We start from the raw sequence: 23,801 nt of genomic DNA, 5'->3' as shown, positions 1-23,801 counted from the left end.
GGAAGCAGTTAACTTTTCCAGTGCAAGTGAGGAAGCCGTTCATTGCTTCTGGGAAAATGGGCACATTTGTCAACAGCTATTGCTGCTTTTGCTCCCTGTGATAGCTGAGTTTTCAGAACCAACTCAGCCATCTACATTTTCATCAAGGCATCTAGCAATATGCAGTTGGATAGGCTTATTTATTTTCGTAAGAAGGGTCTCTGTCAACGTCTCTCAGGCAGCACATAAACTCTCCAGAGAGGAGGTGCTGGGGCTGCTGCTGACTGGCCTGTCTCGCTCACCTCCAGCAGGGTTGACCCCGGTCAGCTGGCAGGAAGGCTGTGGTCAGGGGAAGCTGAGGTGAGGGGAGGCAGGATACACACCACTGAATCCTAATTTCGGGTGGACCTACATAAAATCTACATCCTAAAGCAAAATAGTTCCTTTTGTTCAGACTGAAACTGCACCTTCATTCCAGGCCTGGATAGATGCTTTCATAAGCTTGCAATCCTTTTATTGCTATCATCAACCTTCTAGTGTACCACATGCGATTTTACTGGCCTGTGATGCTCCAGTGGAAATCTGATTGTGAGTGCACATCTCTCTAGTGTGTGTGTGTGTGTGTGTGTGTGTGTGGCAGCGGGAAGGGGGGACACTCTCCTTCTGGGATGGGTAGCAAAACCAGCAGGGCCTGGGTGCTGACATTTTTTATTGATGCATCCTGCCAAAGTTGAACGACAGGCCCTTGTGTGGCCACTTGGCTTAAGAGGAACCCAAGTGAAATTTGACCACAGGCTTTAGGAAAAGACTGAGCCGTGTCTGCACATTTTGTTGCTGTAGGGCGAAAGGTCTCACATACAGAGAAAATTGCAATGCATGTAATTTTATCTTCATTTTCTAGCCCTGTCTTTGAGGGTGGAGAGGAAGAAACGGTTCATAATGTAGCTTTTTTACCACACTTGGTTTATAAAATGGAAATGGAGGGCAATTAAAGCATTCTTTCTTGTACTACGTGATGTTCCTAGAGGGAGATCTTAAATATATCTTCTTTGCCTGTTGGGGTTCTCACTCCCTTCAAACACCCTAATGTTTTCTTCAACTCTGGCACAAACATGCATAGGGAAACCCAACTTTTGCCTTATTGCATTACTTTTGTCTTCTCCATCTTAAAGAATTCTGCTCAAAGTCTTATTCCTTTAAGAAACAGATCGTTAGGTTAACGAAATGCTTCATCTTGAAATGTTTCATCCACCATGAAAGGAAAGACTTCTGGTCAAAGCACACATTTCAAAGCGTGCCCTGTATTTTGTGGTTGTGTGGTCACATCTGTAAAGGTTTGAAAAAACGATAGTATATCTATAAAAAATGTGATGATGTGACACTTAGAGCACATTTTCCCCGGTTACTGGACTGGCCAATTATGCTGTAAAGCTGATGATAAAAAGCACTCGGCTGCATTCTAGACACGTCCTGGGAGTCGGAGCACAAAGTTTCCTTTCTTTAATGTTCCCAAGTAGTTTGTCTGCATCTATCCAGAACATTTTTTTTCCTTCATTTCTTAAAGGCTTTCTAATGCCTTAGGTAATAATACTTGGCAAACGAGGTGCACTGGTGAGGATCCCAAAGCTGAGGGTTTCCAGGGTCTATTACCATTCACTAAATCAGAGAACCGGGAACACATCATCCAATTTATTCTTCCCCAAACCCAGTTCTTGTAATAAATCTGATCTCTTTAACTGACATACATTTTTTTTTTGGTCCTCCATATTGTCAAGGAAAGTTCCCATGAATAAATGACCCCATTGTGCTAAAATTCCAATTAAATATAGAGACTCTCGGGCTTAGAGGTTGGAAAAAGGACATTACAGGCCTAGCACATTAATATGGCAGCTGGTGATAAGGGTGATTACCCAGCCTCTGGCTTCCAAGGGCCTGCATAGAACTGTGTTAATTATTTCAAAGAGCTTTATTAATTCCTTCTAAAGTAGACCTGTGCAAAAAGATACCATCAGTGATACCTCCATCGCCTCTCTAGGTTTTTGAGGGTATGGCTGGGTTTACAATTTACCCTTAGGTACTTGCCAAAGGGGAGGAGCTCCCCCAGCATATGATGTAATTGTAGAAACTCATCTCTTGTTTTTCTCCTCCCTACATACCTGTGATGTGAGGCTTACAGGCAGTGAACTCAGGAAGGTGGCAACGGGGTGTTTGGAATATCACAAGATGCAGGAGACTTATCTCTTCTTCCATGTATACACACACTCTGATATACTTGCACATATCCTTACACACTTATGCACACACATTAGTAAACTCAAAGGTAAATGCAGAGTTACATAAGATCAAAGTTTGTACTTTTATAACATACTGTTTTTAAAGCATCCTATTATAAAATAGAATCTATTCTTCCTTATTATGAATAAATATCACCTTCCTAGGGGAAGTTTCCTTAATCATTCTGAACAATCTATGTACTTACCGTATTTGTCAATGGGTGATAATTGAAGACCCCTCTTCATCTCCTCCAAAGACAGGCCTTGAGAAGAACACTGTCCAGCACTGGAAAATTCCATGCAACATATGATTTCACACTCTGAAAATTATGGTGGTGGTTTGCTAACAACATTTTTATAAAACACAACTTATTCACTCAGGATAGATCCCAGAAAACTGGCAAAGTAATACAAAGGTGTTTTTATGCTACAAGTGACTAGTTGGGAGAGAGTTCAGAATTATTTGGAGTAAGTCATATCTCGGTGTGAGTACTGGCTCTTCCAGGTAGGCTACGATTCCCAGCTGTGTAAACTTGGGCACGCCACCCTTTCTGAGCCTCAGTTTATTAACCTGTAAGATGGGAAAAGTACATAAATAATTTCCAGTTTGTTTGGATGATTAAATGTAACAAAAAGGAGTGTTGAATCTAAATCCTGAGTTAATATAATTGCAAGTATTTCTTAAAAGCAACTAATAGCCAGAGTATTATCTTAGTAATAATCACTATCAGTAAAACACATGCCAAGAGATATTATTATTTTGCTGTTATTATAGTAGGAATTATATGAGATTCCAAAGCCTGTGTGCTTATCCGGTACTCAAACAGGAATTTCCTGTTTGTCTCTTCCTCAGACTTCCGCTACCCTTTTACCACACTGGTTAATGGGCTTGTTTTCTTTTTACCTCTTCAGACTCAAAACCTGAAGTCATCAAAACCCTCACCCTCATGTTGAATCACATCTGTCAGTTAATCATATATCTGTGGTTTCTCTTGTGTCCATGTCTCACCCAAACTTTAGCGTCCTCCAGGAGGCTTCCCTAGTTCCCCCCAGTGCTCCCCTCACTGTGCTCACAGAACTCTCAATTCCCCCGTCCCAAGCCAGAGCTCTCATCTCGGTTGCCGGCACCACACCATTCAGTTACTTACGCCAAAATTTTTCTTTTTTTCACAACTCTCATCTAATGCAAATGTTTTTTAGCTCTGCCTCCATCATGGAACCCTAATCCATTTATCTGCCTTCTCCTTCAAGATCCGGGCCATATAATTTTCTTGTTTGGATCTCCGCAGTTTGCCTCTTAATTGACGTTCCCGCTTTCACTCCTGTCTCCTGATAACCCATTTTCCATATATTATCCAGAATGTTCTTTTCACAGTATAAAACAGATTAAGACATTCTCCTACTTAAATCATTCTAGTGGCTTCCCAGTTCATTTAGAGTAAAATGTACTCCAATGCTCTCCCCTCACCTACAAGGCCCTGGCCCTGCCTACCTCAACCTCAACTCGTACCCTTCTCCCCATCTTTTGGTAAGCACTTCATGATGTTCTTTCTGTCCCTTACACCGTCCAAGCTCTTTCCTAATCCAGAGCTCTTGCACTTGCTAACTAACTCTGCATGGAATGATCTTCTTAATGAACCCAAATTCTGCTCTAATGAACCACTGCCCTGCCTTCACCCATACCTGGATCCTCTGTCATTCAGGCCTCAGTTGCAACATCACCTCCTCAGAGAGGCCTTCCCTGACCACCGTTCCAAAGTGGCATTTCCTTGGCTTATCATCACTTTCTATCTCATGTCAATATGTTTCTTTGACATGAAGCTATATAAAATTATCTTGTCCATTTATCCATTTACTTATATATTCTTATATATCACACAATGAAGTTGGGAGCCTTGTCTATCTTATCTCCCTTATTCCCTGCTATATACTCAACACTTACAGTGCCTGGCACATAGGAGAAACTCCAAAAAAAAAAAAAAGTTTTGAACAATTTAATTAATTGATAGGTCCTTAAATAATGTCCTTCTCTTAGGTCACTCAATCCTCCCCTGTACAAGGTCTTCTGGTAACAAAAATCCTGCCAGGACTCTCCCCTGTTCCCCACTGCGGTTCCTCAGGCCCACGTTCCAAACCCTCTGCTTCCAAACCTACTTCCGTTCTGTGTGTATCTCATGTTTTACAATTCCTCAGTATCTTTTCTCCCCAAGTTCAAGCCACGCTAATAGACTTTGTACTTTCTAAAACATCCTGAATTTTCCTTCCTCCACGGTTGTGGTTCAGCTGCTCCCACTACTTGAATCTGCGTGGTAACATCTTTTTTTTTAACGTTACATTTTTTTTTTAACATTTATTTATTTTTGAGAGACAGAGAGAGACAGAGCACAAGCAAGGGTGGGACAGAGAGAAAAGGAAATGCAGAATCCGAAGCAGGCTCCAGGCTCTGAGCTCTCAACACAGAGCCCAACGCGAGGCTTGAGTGCATGAACCCTGAGATCATGACCTGAGCAGAAGTCCAATGCTTAATCAACTGGGACACCCAGGAGCCCCAGTGACATCTTATTTGTCTCTAAGGGGAAGCATTAAGAAGGAACATTCTGGTGCTACACTCCCTGAATTTGAATCCTGACTCTATTACTTACTAGCAATGACCTTGGGCATACGTTATTTAACTACTCTTTGCTTTAGATTATGCAACTATAAAATGGGAATTATATCAACACTTGACTTATAAGGTTAATCATGAGAATTAAAGAATTAAGAAGTTTAAAAGATTTTGGGGAGTGCTAGTATGTAGTAAGCACTCAATAAACGTTACCTACTTTTATTATGTGTCAAGGTCCAACTCAAAGGAAACATTTCCTCAAAGTCTTCTTGGAAACCCCACTCAGAATTTCATACCCTCTAGTACTTTGTACTTCTAGCACAGTGCTTATCAGAGTCTGCCTCTGTGTGTGGCAACGGCCTGTATTTGTATGCTAGTGAAGCCCACTAAACAGCCTATTCCCGGAGGTCAGACATCCCATCTGATATCTTTGGATCTCCCACAGGGCTTAGCTGGTACTTTGTAAATAGCTAAAATAAAATTATTACAAAATGTCCACCTGAAGAAGTGAGATTTTTCTAAACTCTAATATAAATTCACACTGCTTCGTCCACTTAGCTGCCTTAAAATGACTGCAGGTTTGGCCTCACTTTCTTAAGGGATAATGTGAAGCTGTTTCTTAGAGGGGAGCAATGATTAAAAAGAAGAAAAAGTATTGCCTTAAAGTGGGACATGGGATTATCTCAATCAACATTAAATGGCAAACCACACTCGGTTCTGGGCAACAGACTGTCATTCAAGATATTTTTCAAAATAAAATTTACCCTACTAATACCCTAAAATTTACCTACCTACTAGAACCTCTTAAGCACTCCAGCTCCTTTTAAGAAATGTGCTGTACATAGTGGTCTTGGCAACAACAAGATAATAGGGAATAAATATTTTATCATCAAAAAGGCTATCTGGTTTCCTATGAATAAAAGCCCATCTCCAAGCTGTCTTATTTATTCAGTTGCTAAATGCAATTCATGCCAGGGGACTTAACCTTCTGGCCCAGGAGATACCACATTGGCTGGTTCTGGACGCTGTTCTAGGATGACAGACAGATGGAAGCTAACTGTGCCCAGGTCAAACAAAGCAGAAGAAACCAAACCCTGATCCATGGAAGTAGTTGTCCTCAACTCATGCACATCCAGAATTCAGCAGGAGTTTCACAGAAGCCCAGAGTTTAAGAGACATACCGGGACCTCTGTTGGCTGAAGTTGTGGCCAGTGAAAATAGGCATTTCCAGTGATGCAGCTGTCCCATGAATTCAATGAAAGTAAATGTGAACCAATGACAGGTAAGAAAAGCACTCGATTTTGCAGTGTTTCAATACTGCTGGCCAACTAGGTGGCCTTCTTTATGTTAAAAGGACCTATATATCATACAGAGGCATATATATCAATGATATAGGATATTATATGAGTGATTTCATGTATATGTTTAATGACAGTGTAATGAAATTTTCTCTTTTGAAGAGAATAGCAGAGGGGTGCCTGGGTGACTCACTCAGTCGGCTGAGTGTCCGACTTGGGCTCAGGTCATGATCTCACAGTTCGTGAGTTCGAGGCCCACATCAGGCTCTGCACTGACAGCTCAGAGCCTGGAGCCTGCTTTGGATTCTGTGTCTCCCTCTCTCTGCTCCTCCCATGCTGATGCTTTCTCTCTCTCTCTCTCAAAAGTAAATAAACATTAAACAAAGAGAATAGAATCTTTATGTTAGTTTTTGCACACTACCACATTATATTGATATATCTTTTAGTGCTAAAATTAATTTCAGTTATTTCAGGCTAAATAGTTCGAATTAGTTCTGTGATATACATGTACAGATAAACATAGTCATTGGCCATTGTTTCTTACAAAGGTGCACTGGGGAATAAATAATTTATTCAGAAAGAAAAAATCCATCATGTTAGATTTGCTTTATTTCTTTTTGGTGAGGATAAATTTCTTTTTTTTTTTTTTAAACGTTTATTTATTTTTGAGACAGAGAGAGACAGAGCATGAACAGGGGAGGGGCAGAGAGAGACGGAGACACAGAATCTGAAATGGGCTCCAGGCTCTGAGCTGTCAGCACAGAGCCCGACGCGGGGCTTGAACTCACAGACCATGAGATCATGACCTGAGCCAAAGTCGGACGCTTAACCGACCAAGCCACCCAGGCGCCCCATGGTGAGGATAAATTTCAAGGGGGAAATATGCACATCTAGTTTCCTTAGATACTGGACACTGTTTCTCCTGATTGCTTGTAAGTAAGAAGGGGAGATCTGTGCCAAATGACAAGTGGTTGGATTGAACTGTCACTGGGTGGATATCCAGGACTGATCAAGACTTCAGGTAGGTGACATTCTCCAAAGGGTTAAGCTGAGCCTTAGACACTGGGAATAGTTAAAAGAAAACACCACATTTCCCAAAGTTAGAATTGTCCCAAAATAGATTGAGTTGTTCTAGAAGGGGGTACTGTCTCATTCCTGGAAATTTTGAAGGTATGGCTAGAGTACATCGTGGCCGTGGGTGCGGTAGAGGGATCCAAGTGATGTGCCATTCCAGGTCCCTCTATTTCTTACATTCTAAGATTCTTTGGAAGGTATTCATGAACCATGTAGATTTCGTGAAACTGGCTTTGATGTGTTGGAAAGGCAGCTTGAGATTACATTTCCCACTCAGGCAGAAGATTTTTATCTTCCTTATCTGAAGTGTCTGACATTTGTCCATGGCTGAGTGCCTCATTTCCCTATACCTGCCACAGCATACCTGGCTACACATTGCTGCTACTACTCAAGGTGGTGTTTGTAGCTTTTTGTCTATATACTTTTCATTTGAAATAGTAACTGAACCGTGCTATTTGCCTGAAGGAACCATCTCTTTTCGTGGTGTATTTCAAAGGAAGAACCGCATTGCCATCTAAGTTGAAGCAAAGGAAAAGTGTGGAGAAATCACTTTCACATAAACCCATCATTAAGGATTTGACTGACGGGTTGTGTAAGTCTGGTACTAAAAACTCCTGAGCTCCTTCACAAAAGTTTTTATAGAAAATAAATTTGTAGGGGCGCCAGTCAGTTAAGCATCCCGCCCTTGATCTTGGCTCAGGTCCATGATCTTATGGTTCGGGAGTTCAAGTCCCACATCTAGCTCTGTGCTGACGGCTCAGAGCCTGCTTAGGATTCCTTTTCTCCTTCTATCTGCCCATCCCCTGCTCTCTCTCTCTCTCTCTTTTTCAAAATAGAGACATAAAATTTTTTAAAAAGAAGATAAATTTGTAGAATATTCATGTTGCAATGCCTGAGGGGTGGAGAAAAACTCTAAAACACTAATTCATCTCTCTCTTTTTTAATGTTTATATATTTTTGAGAGAATGCGGGCAGGGGATGGGCAGAGAGAAAGGAGGACAGAGGTTCCGAAGGGGACTCTGCACTGACAGGCTGACAGCAAAGAGCTGGATGCAGGGCTCAAACCCACAAAGCACAAAATCGTGACTTGAGCCAAAGTCAGATGCTCAACTGACTGAGCCACCCAGATGCTCCCACACTATGTCATCTCTTAATCCAGAAAGGTATATTGTTAACCAGAGCCTATGAGGAAGTAAGAAAAGTACTGTCTAAAGAGAATCCAGGGAACTCTGGTGCCATCTCTTCAGAGTGGCAGGAGCGGGCAGTGCCACAATGAGTTCAAATGGCCCCATTTAGAGCCTCAAAATCAGCCAGTATTGTGGCTTCCAAACAAAAGCCTGCCAAATGCTTTTGGTACTGGAGCAATGAATCATGGTTTTGGCTGTGGGATTTCATAAATTCTCAGAGTATTTGCTAGTGTCATAATGGCTTCTGACTGAATTCCATTCCAAAGAAGACATCAGGTGGGCATAGAGTCCAAAAGAAACCATTTTTATCATATTCTTCCAAGTATGGTTTTCACAGAGCTGGGGTCTTTGATTGGGTGAATTAGAGCAAATGAATATAGTCTGCATGGATTGAAAGCAAGACTGAAATTAAAACAACTAAATAAAAACAAAGAGACCTACAACATTAAGTTCTACCATAATGATATAATAATCTCTTATATTTGTAGAGGGTTTTATAGCGTGAGCACACTTTTATATCAATTAGCTTAGAGTATTTTTACAAAACCTCCATGAGGTATCTGGGAAAGCATTAATTTTACCTCCATTCTATATCAGGCTCAGGAAGTTTGAACAACCTGAATAAACTCACAGAGCTAACAAGAGGCAGAGACAGAACTTGAACAAAAACGTCTTCAGACTTCCAGTCCATGCTCTTTCTTCTAAAGCACACTACATTTAATAGCAGTCCCTGTCAAACTCTTGTTCTGTTTCCATCTGAGGAGCTCACTGAATTAGTCATGAGTTACAGTTTTGCACTCTTTGCATATAAAGACCAACACGAAGATCCTCATAGAAAAATATCCTTTATCATCATAAAGAAACCAGAGTCAGCTTTCTCATGACTTGCTTTGTTAGATCTTTAAGAAAATTTTATTTTCCCCTACCCAACCTTTCTAAATAAGATGTTTATAACTCTCCACAACTCTCTGATCCTGTGCAAGGTTTTCTAAGCTGCATGGATTCATCTTCCTAAACACTGCTCCGGCTATATTGAACAGAAAACCATTAGGTCGCTAGTGTGATTAAAGACTTCAGGCACAATTTTCTTCCATTCAAGTTGGTCCAATTAGTTTTTACGCAGCTAAAAGTGCCCTCAGGCTACCTGTAACCTAGAAGAGAGTCATTTGGACTTTGCCCAGGCAACACCATCCAAGGCCACACAGCTTTGCAAATATGCTTTGTGGTGTGTTAGGTTTTTTTTTTTTTTGTTTTTTTTTTGTTTTTTGTTTTTTTTTTTTGCCATCTGTCATAATGATGTTACTTGTGAAAGAATATTAGCAAGGAGATCAGTGCCATATGCACCTTTATCCCCTTCCTCAAGAGGAATGTATCCAAGTGAAAAGTCATTTCTTTCACTCAACATGAAACACATACAGGTAACAGCTAACCAGAATTTCATTTCTTTGACACTAATCTAAGGGACTAATACAAAGAAAAGATAGAGAAGCAGCCTGCTGAGATCCCTAATAAAGGTGTTTACACAAGGAAAGTAAACGCTTTGCCATAGAAAAGGCTACTAGAGTCATCTGGCTGCCCCTTTTGGCATTTAGCTGAAAACAAATAGATCTATTTAAAACAGATCTGTCACAAGGGATAAATGCCTCTCCATGCCTTACAATGTCTTTCTATGTAGCCCACCTTTTCTCTGGCCTAAAGAGAGGCGACATTTCTATTAGAAATGGGATCACCTTTGGCCTAACTTTGAAATAGTCCAGTCAGACTCTTATGAATAAGCATTTGTTAATTTATCAGTTAAGTTCAACATATTTATTTATTCATGATTTCATCCCACTGTTTTCAGAACATTATTTTGTCTTTGTCAATATTCCCTACTTGATAATGTCCTAAATTAAAACAAATTTATTGCTCCCATTACAGTGAATGGGCAATGGCCAAAATATTTAATGGGGCCAGGGGTCAGTGCAAAATATCTCTTTCAGGAAAATCAAACCCATCAGCTTTCTTTCAGTGGCAAATGTCCCCAGCTATAAAAGGCCTGAAAGACTTGGCAATGGGTCATGGCTCTGTTTGAGCCATTAGGCAAATATCCAAGGTCTCAGCTCCCCCATTTTTAAGGGAAAAAGCAATTAGGAAAAGAATTATGAATAAGGAAAAATGCAGCAAGAATTGAAACTGTGCGCTAATTCCTTGATGGCTCATCAATTTTTAATGTGCTTAACAGTAACGTAACAATACTACCACCTCTCAATTTACCTATACTTTAAGCAGGTATAAATGAGGAATTGTGCAATCCAGTAGGAGGTGAACTTTGCATGCCTTGGCTGCTTTCAAAACTGAGGAACATCCTTTAAATATACCAAACATCTTTTTTTTTTTAAGTTTATTTATTTATTTTGAGAGAGAGAGAGAACGTGCATGCACATAAGTGGGGGAGGGGCAGACATGGAGAGAAAGAGAATCCCCAAGCAGGCTCCACACTGCCAGCATAGAGCCTGATGGGGGGCTCGAACTAACAAACCATGAGAACATGACCTGATCCGAAATTAAGAGCTGGACACTTAACCGACTGGGTCACCCAGGCACCCCAGCAAACATCCTTCTTATCCTTCACCTTCTGTACTTACTATCATTCCCCCTCAAAAAGGGGAAGTATTTTAAATTTAGAACTAGGAGATCTTAGGAGCATGATGATCATAAAGCTCACTTCTCACTCCTCCATTTTCCCACCTCATTTTACCAAGAATGAAATTGAAGCCTTGTGAAGTGAAATAACTTACCTAAGTTCATATATCAAGGTTATAGTGATATCAGGATATAGCTTGGGGTTCTAGACTTCTTTGTTAATTTTGATTCCTGTTTTTAAAGAAAACACGGAAACCAAATTTTGTTGCATACCTGCTAAGTGTCACAGTCTATTAGATGCCTCACCAATCTTATTACATACATTTGCTGCACCTAACAACCCATTTTACACGTGTGGAAAACAAGTTTAAGTCTTGTCCAGGATCACACAGCTGTAATTCAAATGTAGGCTAGGCAGGACCCAAATCACCTGCTATTCCCGTTTAACACTGTTAGCTCTGGAAATGATTCCAAATTTACACCCACAACCTTGTCTCTCTCCTTCTCTTCATGATTGATTATCAAGCACAATGCCAGGTTCTGTGCTAAGTGCTAGGAACCCAGATATGAGTGTGATGGACATGTACTCTACCCTTTGGGGTAAATAGAAATGTAGACACGTGCAGGTGAACTTCAATGCCTGGGGACACAGTATACTATAAAGGGCACCCTCCCTACACACAGGAGCTTCAGGATAAGTGGATTCTCAAAGGGAGGGAATTACTGGGATAGAAATAGGTTGGGGCCTGTGCAAAGACCTGGGAAATGAAGTGGCCAAAGTAAATGTATGAATTTTTTTCTTAACTTTTTGTTTTGAAACAATCTCAAAACAAAGGAAGGTTGCAAACATGGTATAATTTTCTTTTTAATCCTGAACCATTTGAGAGTAAGTTGCCAATCTGATTGCCTACCATTTCCCATATACCTTAGTGTATTCCTAAAATAAAGACATTCTCCTACATAGCCTAATATAATCATTTGATTTCGTCTTCTCTCGGACTCCGTTCAAGTTTTGCCCATTATCTCAATACTTTACAGCGAGAAGTGTGTGATTCTTGCTGAGAATCACACACTGTGTTTAGTTGTTACGTTTCTTTAATCTCCTTCAGTTGGAAACAGTTTCTCCGTCATTACTTGAGTTTCATGACCCTGAACAATTTTGAAGATGACAAGCCAGTGATGTTGCAGACTGTCCTTCAATTTGGTTTTATCTGATTAAATTAAAATTACATGTGATGCAGGAAGCATCACACAGGTGTTGCTGTGTTCTCCTCACTCTATCCCATCACATTTTGATTTGTCCCATTATTGTGTTCTTAATTTTTGTTACTTGGTTAAGGCAGTATCTGACAGGACTCTCTACTACAAAACTACTCTTTTTCTTTCTGTAATTAATAAGGATTTTGTGGGGTGTTACTTTGAGACTATATAAATATCCCATATCTCAACCAAATTTCAGTATCTTCATTTATTTATTTCTGTATGGATTTCATTATTATTTTATTCAAGGGGTTGTAAGGTTACTGTCATTATTCATTTTGATGCTTAAATTATCCCATAGTTGGCAAGCAAGAGCCCAGTCAAGCTGTCCCTTTGATACACACCCACCCTTGAAAACCTCTCTACTCTGTGGCACCAGACATTCCAGGCTTATTTTGTACTCTCCTTGTCCCAGCCTTGAAATCTGCCATTTCTCCAAAGTGCCCTGTTTACTTTTAGTGGAGAATAGTATTAAGAAATGAAGACCTAGATGCTTGGTTGAAATGTTGCTGCTCCCAGACCCTCTCACAGAGCAGGCAAAACTGAAGAACATGTATGTACATACATACGTGTGTAAACACATTCAGACCTCTTCCTCCACTCTCATATAATTCCAATACAATCCAACGGCACAAGGCCCATTCTAGTTTTCTCCCTTTCCATGTTTCTAACACTCTTCTCTGACAATGAGAAAATGAGAAACCTGGTTCCCATTATCCTTAATATGATCAATGCCCTGGAAAGTACAAATCCCTGACTGTTGTCACACCCGCGTCCATCAACACATACACAGATGTCCTCCTTTACCCCACTTGGGCTCCACTGTTGTCTCCAGGTGGCTCTCCTTACCCTCTTGTGTTCTGACACCCCACTCTGGGCTATATTCCCACCTGTCTGCCCTAAGCAGGTGCCACCTCACCTACCTTGGGCTCCACTGAGCTGTGCCCCGTGTGACACCTTCTTTACCCTGTGTGAGTTCCAGTCACTAGGACAGGGCTGCCTGACTACACTTACACCCTATTCACCACCTTCATGTTCCGACTTCACCACATCAAGCACCTTCCTGTAACTGATACCCTTCTCAAACTGCATGGAACCACAGTGGCCACTACCTACCTTCATGAATGTCCTTCCCACTGTGCTTGGGCTCTGACACTCTATGTGGGGTAACTTCTTCACTGAACCCTCTCATGCATGCCCTCCTTCCCAGGCTTGCACTCTGGCCTCCCATGCCAGGTTGCTCTCCCATGTAGATGCCTTCCTCACCATACCTGGGCTCTAGCACCTTGGCTGGGTAGCCCCAAACCCTCATGAAAACTCTTCCCTCCTCCCACTCTAGCTCTGACACCCCATGCTAGCCAGCTGCCACCCACCACCACTCTCGCCATCCACATGGACATTCTCCACACCGTACTTGGATTCAAACATCCTGTTCCACACCCCATGGACAAGTCACTCTTGCTCAGCCCTATCTAATGGCTTTGGGAATAAGGCATTTAGGAAGAGGGGGGAAGAAAGGAAAAGAAGAGTAACAAGGATGGACTTTTTAAAATCTTAATTACATCCTGTCACACTCCTGCTGAAAATCCCTCAGTGGCTGATCAACCTTCTAATGCCCTGTCCTGGCTGCTGAAGTCTTCATGGTTTGACCTCTAGCTACCTACCTGGGACTTCACCCTGTAACACTCTTGCCTGCCTCCTATCCTGTGTCCACAACAGAGGCCTTCTATTTCTCCTCTTTTTCCTGTCTTATGAACTCTGCACTTTTGCTCTTTAGCCCTGCTGAATGTTGTTTCCCAGGCTTCTTCCTTGATTTCATGATTCTAACCAGCCCATCTAAACTACCTTTCCAGTCACTCTATCCTACCAACCTATTCTAACTGCCTGCATAGTATTTGCCACAATCTCATTTTGTGTATTTATCCATTGTCACCTGTATAGGTAGATACAGTACTCTGCCTATATACCTTGGTCTACTTGGGAAGTCACCTTTAGAAGTTTGCATACATGCTCATGGTTTCCTGTGTTTCTCTGCACTTAAAGGTGGGGTAACTAATGCTCCTTCCCACCCACCCAAATGAGTTACCATCAGTGAGGAACAAGAGTTGGTGGATAAAGACTCCAGCATCCTTGCTGCTTGTTGGGAAAATTCTGAGACATGGTCTATACCCTCAGAGTTTACAACATAAAATTAAGCCTTCATTGCCCACAGCAGTGACTTACTCATTAACATACATATCCCTTTATTTATTTTTTCTTCCTTCTCTTTCCTTCACTATGCTTGAGATCACATCCCAGAAAAATAATTTTCACTCACATCCTTGTCTCATGGTCTGTTTTGGAAGAAATCCAAATTAAGATGGCCTGCCTCTTTCAACTAGAATGTAAGCTTCATGACAGCAGGGACTTGTCTTGTGTACTACTGTGTCTTGTTCTCCAGTGCCTTAAACTCATTGTCATGAACTAGGCACCCAATAAATATGTATTAAATGAATGAGTGATGATTCCTCCCTAGCAACTTTATTGATTCAAGTTTAATCTTTGTTTATTTACCTCTGATTCATTGGTTAGCCTCCTTCCATTTTCTTAGCCTCAGGAACAAGCTGTGCTCCCCCAGCTACATGTATTGGAACAGTAACCTCCACTGAGGGATCCTTATTCCTGTTTCCTGTCCAGCCTATTCCACCCTCTATGTCATTCATTGCCAGGGAAATCTGAGAAGGATTCTTTGTTGTGGTATCCTCATCCCTTCACTGGTTTGTGGTACGGCTTTCCAGATATGAAAGTGAAATGGAACACGATGGAGATGTCTCTTCAAACATGTCTTCTGGGATAGAGGTGATGGCCATATGGAAAGGAAGAAGGAACCTCAGGGTCCACAGTGCTGCCCCAGCCATTTGCTCTCACCGTTGGCAGAACTCGCCTCATATTGCATATTCACCTGATCAACAAGCGGGCTATAGATTCTTTATCGGGAGGGACCCTGCCTTAGGAATCTCAGTGTCCCGTGGGGCCTCACATAGCACCTAGCACTGACTAGTTGGAGTAAATGTGTTGACTTCTTGAAGGTAGACTTATTATTTTTCCATGGGGAGAGGAGTTTCCAATGCAAGCAGTTTTAGAGCTACGTGACTTGAGAAAATTGGAGTTTTTAAGTTCCTAGAGTCAGGCTCAGAAAATGTTTCCTGTAAATGGCCAGATAGTAAACATTTTAGAATTTGCAGACCATATGGTCTCTGTTGCAATGATTCAACTTTGGTATGATAGCACAAAAGCAGACATAGACAATATGTAAACAAAAGAGTGTGCTTGTGTTCACAAAAACTTTACAGAAACAGGCAGAGTTAGATTTGGCCCGTGGGCCATAGTTTATCAACCTCTCCTTTAGAGCAAGAGATAAACCTTTTATGTGGTGCTTCTCCAAGCTGTCTTCCACCTTTGGGCCAAACAATGCAATCCCAATGAAAGTAGGCTCTCCAGGCATCTTTCATTTTAGTAGTTTGTCTTAGAAGAGGAATAATTAAGACTAAAATATATGAGCTAATGGCAAAACAGAAAAAAAATTATACGTATTCAGCGTCTACCATATGTCAGACGTGTACAAAGTGTATTCTCACTTAACGCTCACTGCGACATCATTATTTTCATCCTATAGGTAAGATGCTTGAGACTCGGAGAGCTCAACTAACTTCCCTAAGGTCACACAGCTTATAAGTGGTGGAGCTTGAATTTGAACTCAGGCCCATCTGAGCCCAAGCTTTTAACCACAATTTTATAATAATGGTCCCTTGGTGGGTATATAAGTAAAAATTGCAAAACCAATTTTATTGATGGAAGATAAAAGTGGCATCTAGATAGGCACCTACAGAGCAGTACATATTCGTTTCCCCTTTTGGATTGAGGAAAGTTCAAAGGCCATCTTTGTTGATTTAACATCTCCAGGCTCTGTTGTGTGAATTCAGATCCCTGCAAGAAATTCCATGTTCCTTTGTTCTTTATGACAGGCCAGTCTGAATGGAGAGATTTTAAAACTCCCTAAACTCTTTGAACATGTGGAACATTGATCTTCACAAACCATTTGAAACACCCTAAGGAGGTTACAAAATTACAAGCAATGTTTTTTTGTTTTAAGTGAATGTATACTAAACCTCGGGGACCTTTTGCCTCATCATACAACACCAAAGCTTTCCTCGCCTCCTCTGTGTATTCTTTGCTGTCAGACCCTGAATAACAAAATGGTTATTATGTTGCTAGGGTGCCTTGTTCTTATTGAAAAGCTCTTCCACTGCCAGTAAGTGGGGGCTTTTACCCCACTCTTGTGTGATGTGCTGCGAAGCTTCTTTGAATCCTGGGGCAACTCAGGGTTTGACATTTCCTGCTGAGCCCACAACTGCTCCTGCCTTCTGTTTTGGCAGGAACATGACTATGGATTCTGTAAGAAGTGTTCTGTGGCCGGCTTGTGAGCTAGACCTCCATGGTTATTTTTATACTGGTATTTATTAAGCCTTGAAATGTGCACTCCCGACTGCACGCTCCTTCAGAACAGGAGCCATGTTTGGTTATTTACCTCTGTGGCCCCGGCATCTGGGGCCTGGCATAGAGTATGCTCTCCACACATATTTTAAAAGTGACTTTGATGGAACTGAACTCCTGGTGGTTCCTCCAGCCTTGTCTCTCAGCCCCGGCACTCAGTGCAGGTTGGCCACGTGCTCAGGGGCATAAGGTTTCTAGTCCTGGCACCTCCCCTGCGGAGCTGTGGCTTTAGACCAAGTTACATAACCTTCCTGTGCCTCACTTTCATGTCGGCTTCCTCCTCACTTGGTTAGCTGCCCTCTTTAGTATGTTCTTCGTCAAATTGTTCATCACTGCTTTTTTTCACGTCTGTCTTCCCCAGCACCTAGCCCACAGCCTGTGCTAAATAAAATATTTATTAAATAATTGAATGAGAGGGAAGTAGGTTTAAAAGAACAAATGAATTGACCGCCATTCCTCTCAGTCCCACAAAGTACATCAGGCAGAATGATCCTTTTATTTTACTTATTTATTAAAAAAAAAAAAAATTAAGTTTGTTTATTTAAGAGAGAGCACCCAAGCAGGGTAGCAGGGAAGGGGCAGAGAGGGGGAAGAGAGAAAATCCCAAGCAGGCTCCACACCATCAGCACACAGGCCAATGTGGGGCTTAAACTCCCAAACCGTGAGATCATGACCTGAGCCAAAAGCAGCTGCTTAACCGACTGAGCCACCAGGTGCCCTGAGTGATCCTTTAGAAAGCAGCCTGATCATGTGACTTCTCTGCTCGGATCCCTGTGGTGGCATGTGTCTCAATCTCAGTATATGCCGAAGTCCTCCCAATGGCCTGAGCCTCCTTCATGATCTGGCCCCTTGTCACTTCTCTATTCTGTCTCCTATGACTCTTCCCTATGATTATTTTGCTCCTTCTGGTCTCCAGGCCATTCCCTGAATTCACAGACATGATCTCACCTCAGGGACTTTGCACTTACTGTTCCCACAATCTGGAATGCTCTTCTCTAGAGGTTTCTGGTTTTCTAATTCACTCTGTTCACCTCTTTGCTCAAATGTTACCTCATGGGTGAGGTCTTCCCTGATCTTTCTGTTTAAAATGGCAAACCATGGGGTGCCTGGAAGGCTCAGCCGGTTGAGCATCTGACTTCGACTCAGGTCATGATCTTGTGGTTTGTGAGTTCCAGCCCCACATCATGCTCACTGGTGTCAGCCTGGAGCCTGCTTTGGATCCTCTGTCCTCCTCTCTCTCTCTCTCAAAAATAAATAAACATTAAAAAAAAAATAAAATTGCAAACCACATCTCTTTCTGCTCTCCCTATCCCTCACCTTTGTTTTAATATACTACAGAATTTTCTTTCAAAAAAAAAAAAAGTCTGTTGGGGCGCCTGGGTGGCTCAGTGGGTTGAGTGTCTGACTTCAGCTCATGTCATGATCTCACACTCTGTGAGTTCGAGCCCTGCTTTGGGCTCTGTGCTGACAGCTCAGAGCCTGGAGCCCGCTTCAGATTCTGTATCTCCCCCTCTCTCTGTTCCTCCCCTGCTCATGCTCTCTCTCTGTCTCAAAAATAAATAAAAACATTTCAATAAAATAATAAAATAAAATAAAATAAAATAAAATAAAAGTCTGTCACTCTCCTCCCCCACTAGAATAAAAGCTCCATGAGGGAAGGGGTTATTTTGTTTTTATCTGCTGCTGTACTGCAGAACCTAGAAGTGTAAGCCCTGGATACATATTTGCTAAATGAATGAATGAATTAAATTAAAGAATATCCACAGCCCTCAGAACTGAGAACAATGAAAAATCATTTACGAGTTTCTTTCTGGAGGGGTTTATGTGGCTTTTTGCTAACAATACATTTCGTGTACAGTTTTTAAGCATGAAAGGGTTTGTAGAGGCCCTCCAGTGAGTTACCAGTTGGCCCTACTTTGGGTCTGGCCACAGCCAATGGGGCTGGGCATCAGCCCTGGAATGCATAGAGTACCAGGTGAACAGGGCCTACACCTCCCCATACAAGGGCCACACCCCTGTATTCTAGGCAGGCCCACAGAGCATGCCTTCTGCAGATTTCCATAACTAGCTGCATGGGGCAGAGATCAGGCTCTTAAAATAACCCCACAGGCTCTCCTGAATGCCTCCAAATACTATCTGGTGTCAATTACCACATAGTTACTGTGTGCTTTAAAGACTTTTCACATAGAAGAATTCACTGGAGTCTTTGTGGACACTGTAGCAAAAAATTACTCAACTGTGTTTGTGGCTGGTCACAGTTGGGCTGCCACCCAATGCCAAAGTTTAGCAAAAGCACTTCTCTAGTGAAAGCAAGAACTCCATATGCACCCATACCTTTGGAACCGTGGCTTAGGAGAACTGCCTTGTTCTCTTGGATGGCCTAGAGAATAGCGAATGCCACGCTCACAATTCTATAATACATGACTTTACAAAGCCGTATGTTTCACAGAAGTGTCAATTAAGATAATGTTTATAAGAGCACTTTTTAACATCATAAGTGTTAGAATATTTATTCCACATATATATTTAAAATCTCATTTAATCTTCCCAGCAACCATGAGGGATGGGTATTATTATTATTAGCATCATTATTTTCATGAAGAAACTAAAGAGCGGAAAGGCTAGGTGCTTTGCCTGAGGTGAGTGAGCTCGCCTTAACAGGGAGGAGAAGAATCAGGACATCCTGCTTTACGGTGTCACTATACCACGGAAAGTCTTGTGATCTGTGGAGTGAAGTGAATGCATGGGCTTCTTTCCTCTCATTAGCAATTTGGATTTTTCAATTTCCAGTGGAAGTGGGCTTGGTGTTAGAAATTTGGGTTTCTGATCGTGGACCTATTGATGCTTTGGACCATAAGAAGCTGAGTTTTATGAATTCAGTCTCGTGCTGATTTCCCTCTACAGGCAAATAGGCAAAGTTTCCACTAAAGTCAGGGGTGAAGGTAAAAAGACAATGGATTTTGAACCTGAAAAAACGCCAATTTTTAAACTAGATTTGAATCCATAATCAATATTCCAACCAGAAAATGAATGTTATGCTGGGATTGCTTCCCTAGATATTTCTCACAGGTGTGTGCACGCACCCCGCCCCCGCCCCCCCCCCCCCCACACACACTTTAGAGACTTAGAAAACAACTGATTTAGGGATGCCTGGGTGGCTCAGTCAGTTGAGTGACCAATGTAGTATAGGTCAGGTCGGCTCAGGTCATGATCTCACGGCTCCCAAGTTTGAGCCCTGTGGGTTCGAGCCCCACGTTGGGCTCTGTGCTGACACTCAGAGCCTGGAGCCTGCTTCAGACTCTGTCTCCGTCTCTCACTGCCCCTCCCCTGCTCACACTGTGTCTCCCTGTCTTTCAAAAATAAATAAATATTTTAAAAAATTAAAAAAAAAAGAAAGAAAACAACTGATCAACATTTTTAGAATGTGTGGGGGAGAGTCAGAGTCTCTCTTTCTCGTGCTGTGTTTTAAATATATAGTATCCTGAGGAGTTAAGTCTTCCATACTACATTGGAGGAATTAGTCATGCAACGCCCACTACAACTATCCCCCAAGCACGACTCTGGAAGTGTACCCCTTGGTCTACCTTTTAATGTAAGACGCCAGGCTGAATGGAAACCGTGTTAAGGGAGTGGGTAAGCCGAGCTGCCCAGGTCCCCATAGGAACACGAGGAACGCGGTCCCTTTATTCCTGCACATTTGCAGCAGCTGTGTCCTTTGGATTCTGGCTCCTCGCAAGTGCAAGCAGCAGCAGCTCCAAGCACAGAACTGCCCTAAATGTCTCTCTTTGAAGCCCTTGAGTCCAAGCCTCCTATTTGTGTCTGGCTCTGATCCATCACGGCCTGAATGCTTCACCTGCTATGTTAAGCTTCCAATAGAGCCTGAACCAGATTTTTAAAAAGAACAATCCCCAGCCAGTGAATCTCAGCATGAGAGAGCTGGAAAAGTGAGAAGGGTGGGAACTAAGGCAGACAGTAATTACTTCCTAAGATCTATCTTTGGAAGGATATTGATAGATCTCCTTCATCTGGATTTCTCTGCTCTACCTGGATCCCAGCTACCTGTTTAGGAGATTAACAATGGTTGGATGCAAACCCACAATCACCCTGGGCTTTGGAGTAGTTAGGAGTCATAGCAGAAATGGCATGGTTTTGAAAGAAATTTCTACTTAACTTTCAGGATTGAAACCTTAATATCTATGTAGAAATAACTAGAAACATCCATTCACAATTTATTCAAGCATGCATTTGTCTGCTAAACCCTGTGCCCCTCTTATCATAAAGTTTATAATGCTTTGCTAAATGGCCTGTTCAACAACTCTGTGAGGGCAGGGATGAGTCCACTTTGCTGACCACTGTATGCCCCATGCCTGGAAGATAGTGGGTCCTTACCAATTATTTGCTAAATAAAAGAAGAAAGAAAGAAAAAAATGAAAAAAGCTATATGAAAATAGCATTTAATATAAAATATGTGTGTGCGTGTGTGTATGTATATGATTAGATAGAAATTTATTGTGTTGGAATACAGATTTTCTATCATAGCTAACACTTATTGAGCAGTAACTATGTGCCAGACATTGTTTTAAGGTTTATGGACATTGTTCACTTAATCTTCACAGTAATCATGAAGTAAGTACTATTATTTTCCTTGTTTTATAGGTAAGGAAACACATGGAAAGAGTTTAATTAGTTTGGCCAACATAACATATAGGAAAGGCATTGCCAGAATATGAACACAGCCAGTAGGGCCATAAGAATGTGCTCCTTGTCACTGCTATACACAGCCTCCATATAGATGTATCAGAATCCCTCCCTCTGCAAACCCCCATAGTGACAGAGAGAGGACATTTAGGACACTTTCTAAAAATGTTCTGGGATTAAAGCTGGTTGTTGAGCTCTTGCCCAAAGGAGAAATACTTGTAAGAACACTGTCCAGCCGGGGTGCCCAGAGCATAGAGAAAGTGGATCTGTGCTCTCGTAGATGGGACCTCAACACTGCCGTAGGGAACACTAGGGACTACTCAAGCTTCCCTTTACCTCTGCTCCCATATTGCCATTATTCACAACTGAGGGAATTAAAGCTTCAAGCAAGTATCCCAAGATGAATCAAGTCCATATGGAACTTCCAGGTCTAAGTGTAGAGTCAGAATCCTGTTTTCTGTTAGGCTGATTTCAAGTCCCCCCATGCTTAAACATGTTACAATTCAGAGGGGACTCCATTGTCACCCCCAAGTGGACCAAGACTCCCTACCTCTTAATATGTTCCAGGGCTCCCTCCCTTCTTCCCTCTCTTTAGCTATCAGTATATCAACACCGGAGGCAGAACAATAAGGTTGTTGCCTTTTTAAAGTTGCAAGACATACATTTTGGTGTCAAAGGACAGGAGGCAGAGAGAAGTTTGAAGGAGACAAGTAGGGACAGAGGAAGAAAGAGCCAGAGGCAGAGGAATTTATCAGAGTCCGTGTATGGATGGGGAAAGATCTGGGGCAAAGGGAGGGGCCAGAATCAAAAGGAGAAGCACTATTTCTCTATCTGAAGGTAAACAGAAGAGGATTTGTGAAGTTTTTAAAGAGGTTTAGAGGGATTGAGGGGGAAAGTTGGTGGCAATCATGGGAGATGGTCGCAATTGTTTTTTGAAGTCTATTTATTTATTTTGAGAGAGAGAGAGAGTGAGCATGAGTTGAGCAGTGGCAGAGAAAGAAAGGGTGAGAGAAAGAACCTCAAGCAGGCTCCTCACTGTCAGGGCAGAGCCTGATGCAGGGCTCGATCTCAAGAACTGTGAGATCATGACCTGAGCTGAGATCAAGAGTTGGATGCTTAACCAGCTGAGCTACCCAGGCACCCCAGATGGTCTCAGATTTTTAGGAAAAGTAGGAGGCAAGGTCACATGAATTCTGTGAATGTATTTAAATGACATGCATTTACATTTTCATACTAACAACCTATTCTGAACCTAGTTCAGTCAATGTTTTGAAGAAAAAAACAAGAACTGTCATTCATAATCAAGGCGTAGGTAACAAATATTTTACAATACAATGGTGAACATTCTAAATGTTAACCTTTGGTTTATCTCAGCCATAATGTATCCTCATTATGGATACCTTCCTCACTTTAGGAAAATTCCATGTATAAAACAGAAATTTCTTTTAAAGATACATTCTGTGGGATTGTTGGGTAAAACTATTTACTTAATAAAGAGATTCTCAGAAGTTTTCTATTACAGTAGCTTCCCTATTATTTTAGTTTATAAAAAAATCAATCTAAGGACTTTTAAAAATTGTACTTTTAAGGTAGGGTAATTTGTTTGAAATTGAAGACTAAATGCTTTCTCAAGGATGCATATTTGTAAATGGTGTTTTAAAAATGCATCCTTTACTTATGGAAAAGAAATTACATAAAAGCAAAATGTGAGACCAAAAAAAATCAGTACAATAATTTTGAACTTAAAAAACAGATATTGTTTTGAACACCATTTATGATGGGTTAAGAGGCCTCCATCGCTGACAGCAAGCTCCCCAGGTGGGCTTCTGGTAAAACAGAAACCAGAAACTTAGTCATGATTAGTAGAATCCACTAAGACCTTCAAGCAGAGCTTAAAAGGAGGAGATGATGTAGAAGCAAGAGAATCAAAAGTCCTCTGGGGATAAGAACCGCATCTCAGAAGAGAACAAGAATCTGTAGCTTCCCTGGGGTGCCTGGGTGGCTCAGTTGGTTAAGTGTCCGACTTTGGCTCAGGTCATGATCTCATGATCTCATGGTTTGTGGGTTCAAGCCCCACGTTGGGCTCTGTGCTGACAGCTCAGAGCCTGGAGCCTGCTTCGGATTCTGTGTCTCTATCTCTCTCTGCCCTTCCTCCTCCTCTCTCTCTCTCTCTCTCTCTCTCTCTCTCTCTTTCTCTCAATAATAAACATTAAAAACAATTTTCTTTCAGTTAAAAAAAAAAAGAATCTATAGCTGCCCTTAGGATACA

At 41.7% G+C, this 23,801-nt stretch overlaps 1 protein-coding gene across 4 annotated transcripts in view; it reads right to left on the bottom strand.

The window, feature by feature from the left end:
- The window catches only part of LOC101085560 (serine/threonine-protein kinase TNNI3K), a 285,312-nt gene that overhangs the window by 1,286 nt on the left and 260,225 nt on the right, over positions 1–23,801 (bottom strand). For all 4 annotated transcript variants that reach the window (XM_045036011.1, XM_045036010.1, XM_045036009.1 and 1 more), the window contains one exon: positions 2,459–2,538. In XM_045036011.1, coding sequence (XP_044891946.1) covers positions 2,459–2,538 — 80 coding nt within the window. The remainder of the gene's footprint in view (positions 1–2,458; positions 2,539–23,801) is intronic.

The sequence above is a fragment of the Felis catus genome, chromosome C1 (assembly GCF_018350175.1).
Source record: "Felis catus isolate Fca126 chromosome C1, F.catus_Fca126_mat1.0, whole genome shotgun sequence".
Classification (NCBI taxonomy): domain Eukaryota; kingdom Metazoa; phylum Chordata; class Mammalia; order Carnivora; family Felidae; genus Felis; species Felis catus.
The sequence above is the reverse complement of the archived record's forward strand: the minus strand, read 5'-3'. Positions and strand labels throughout refer to the sequence as shown.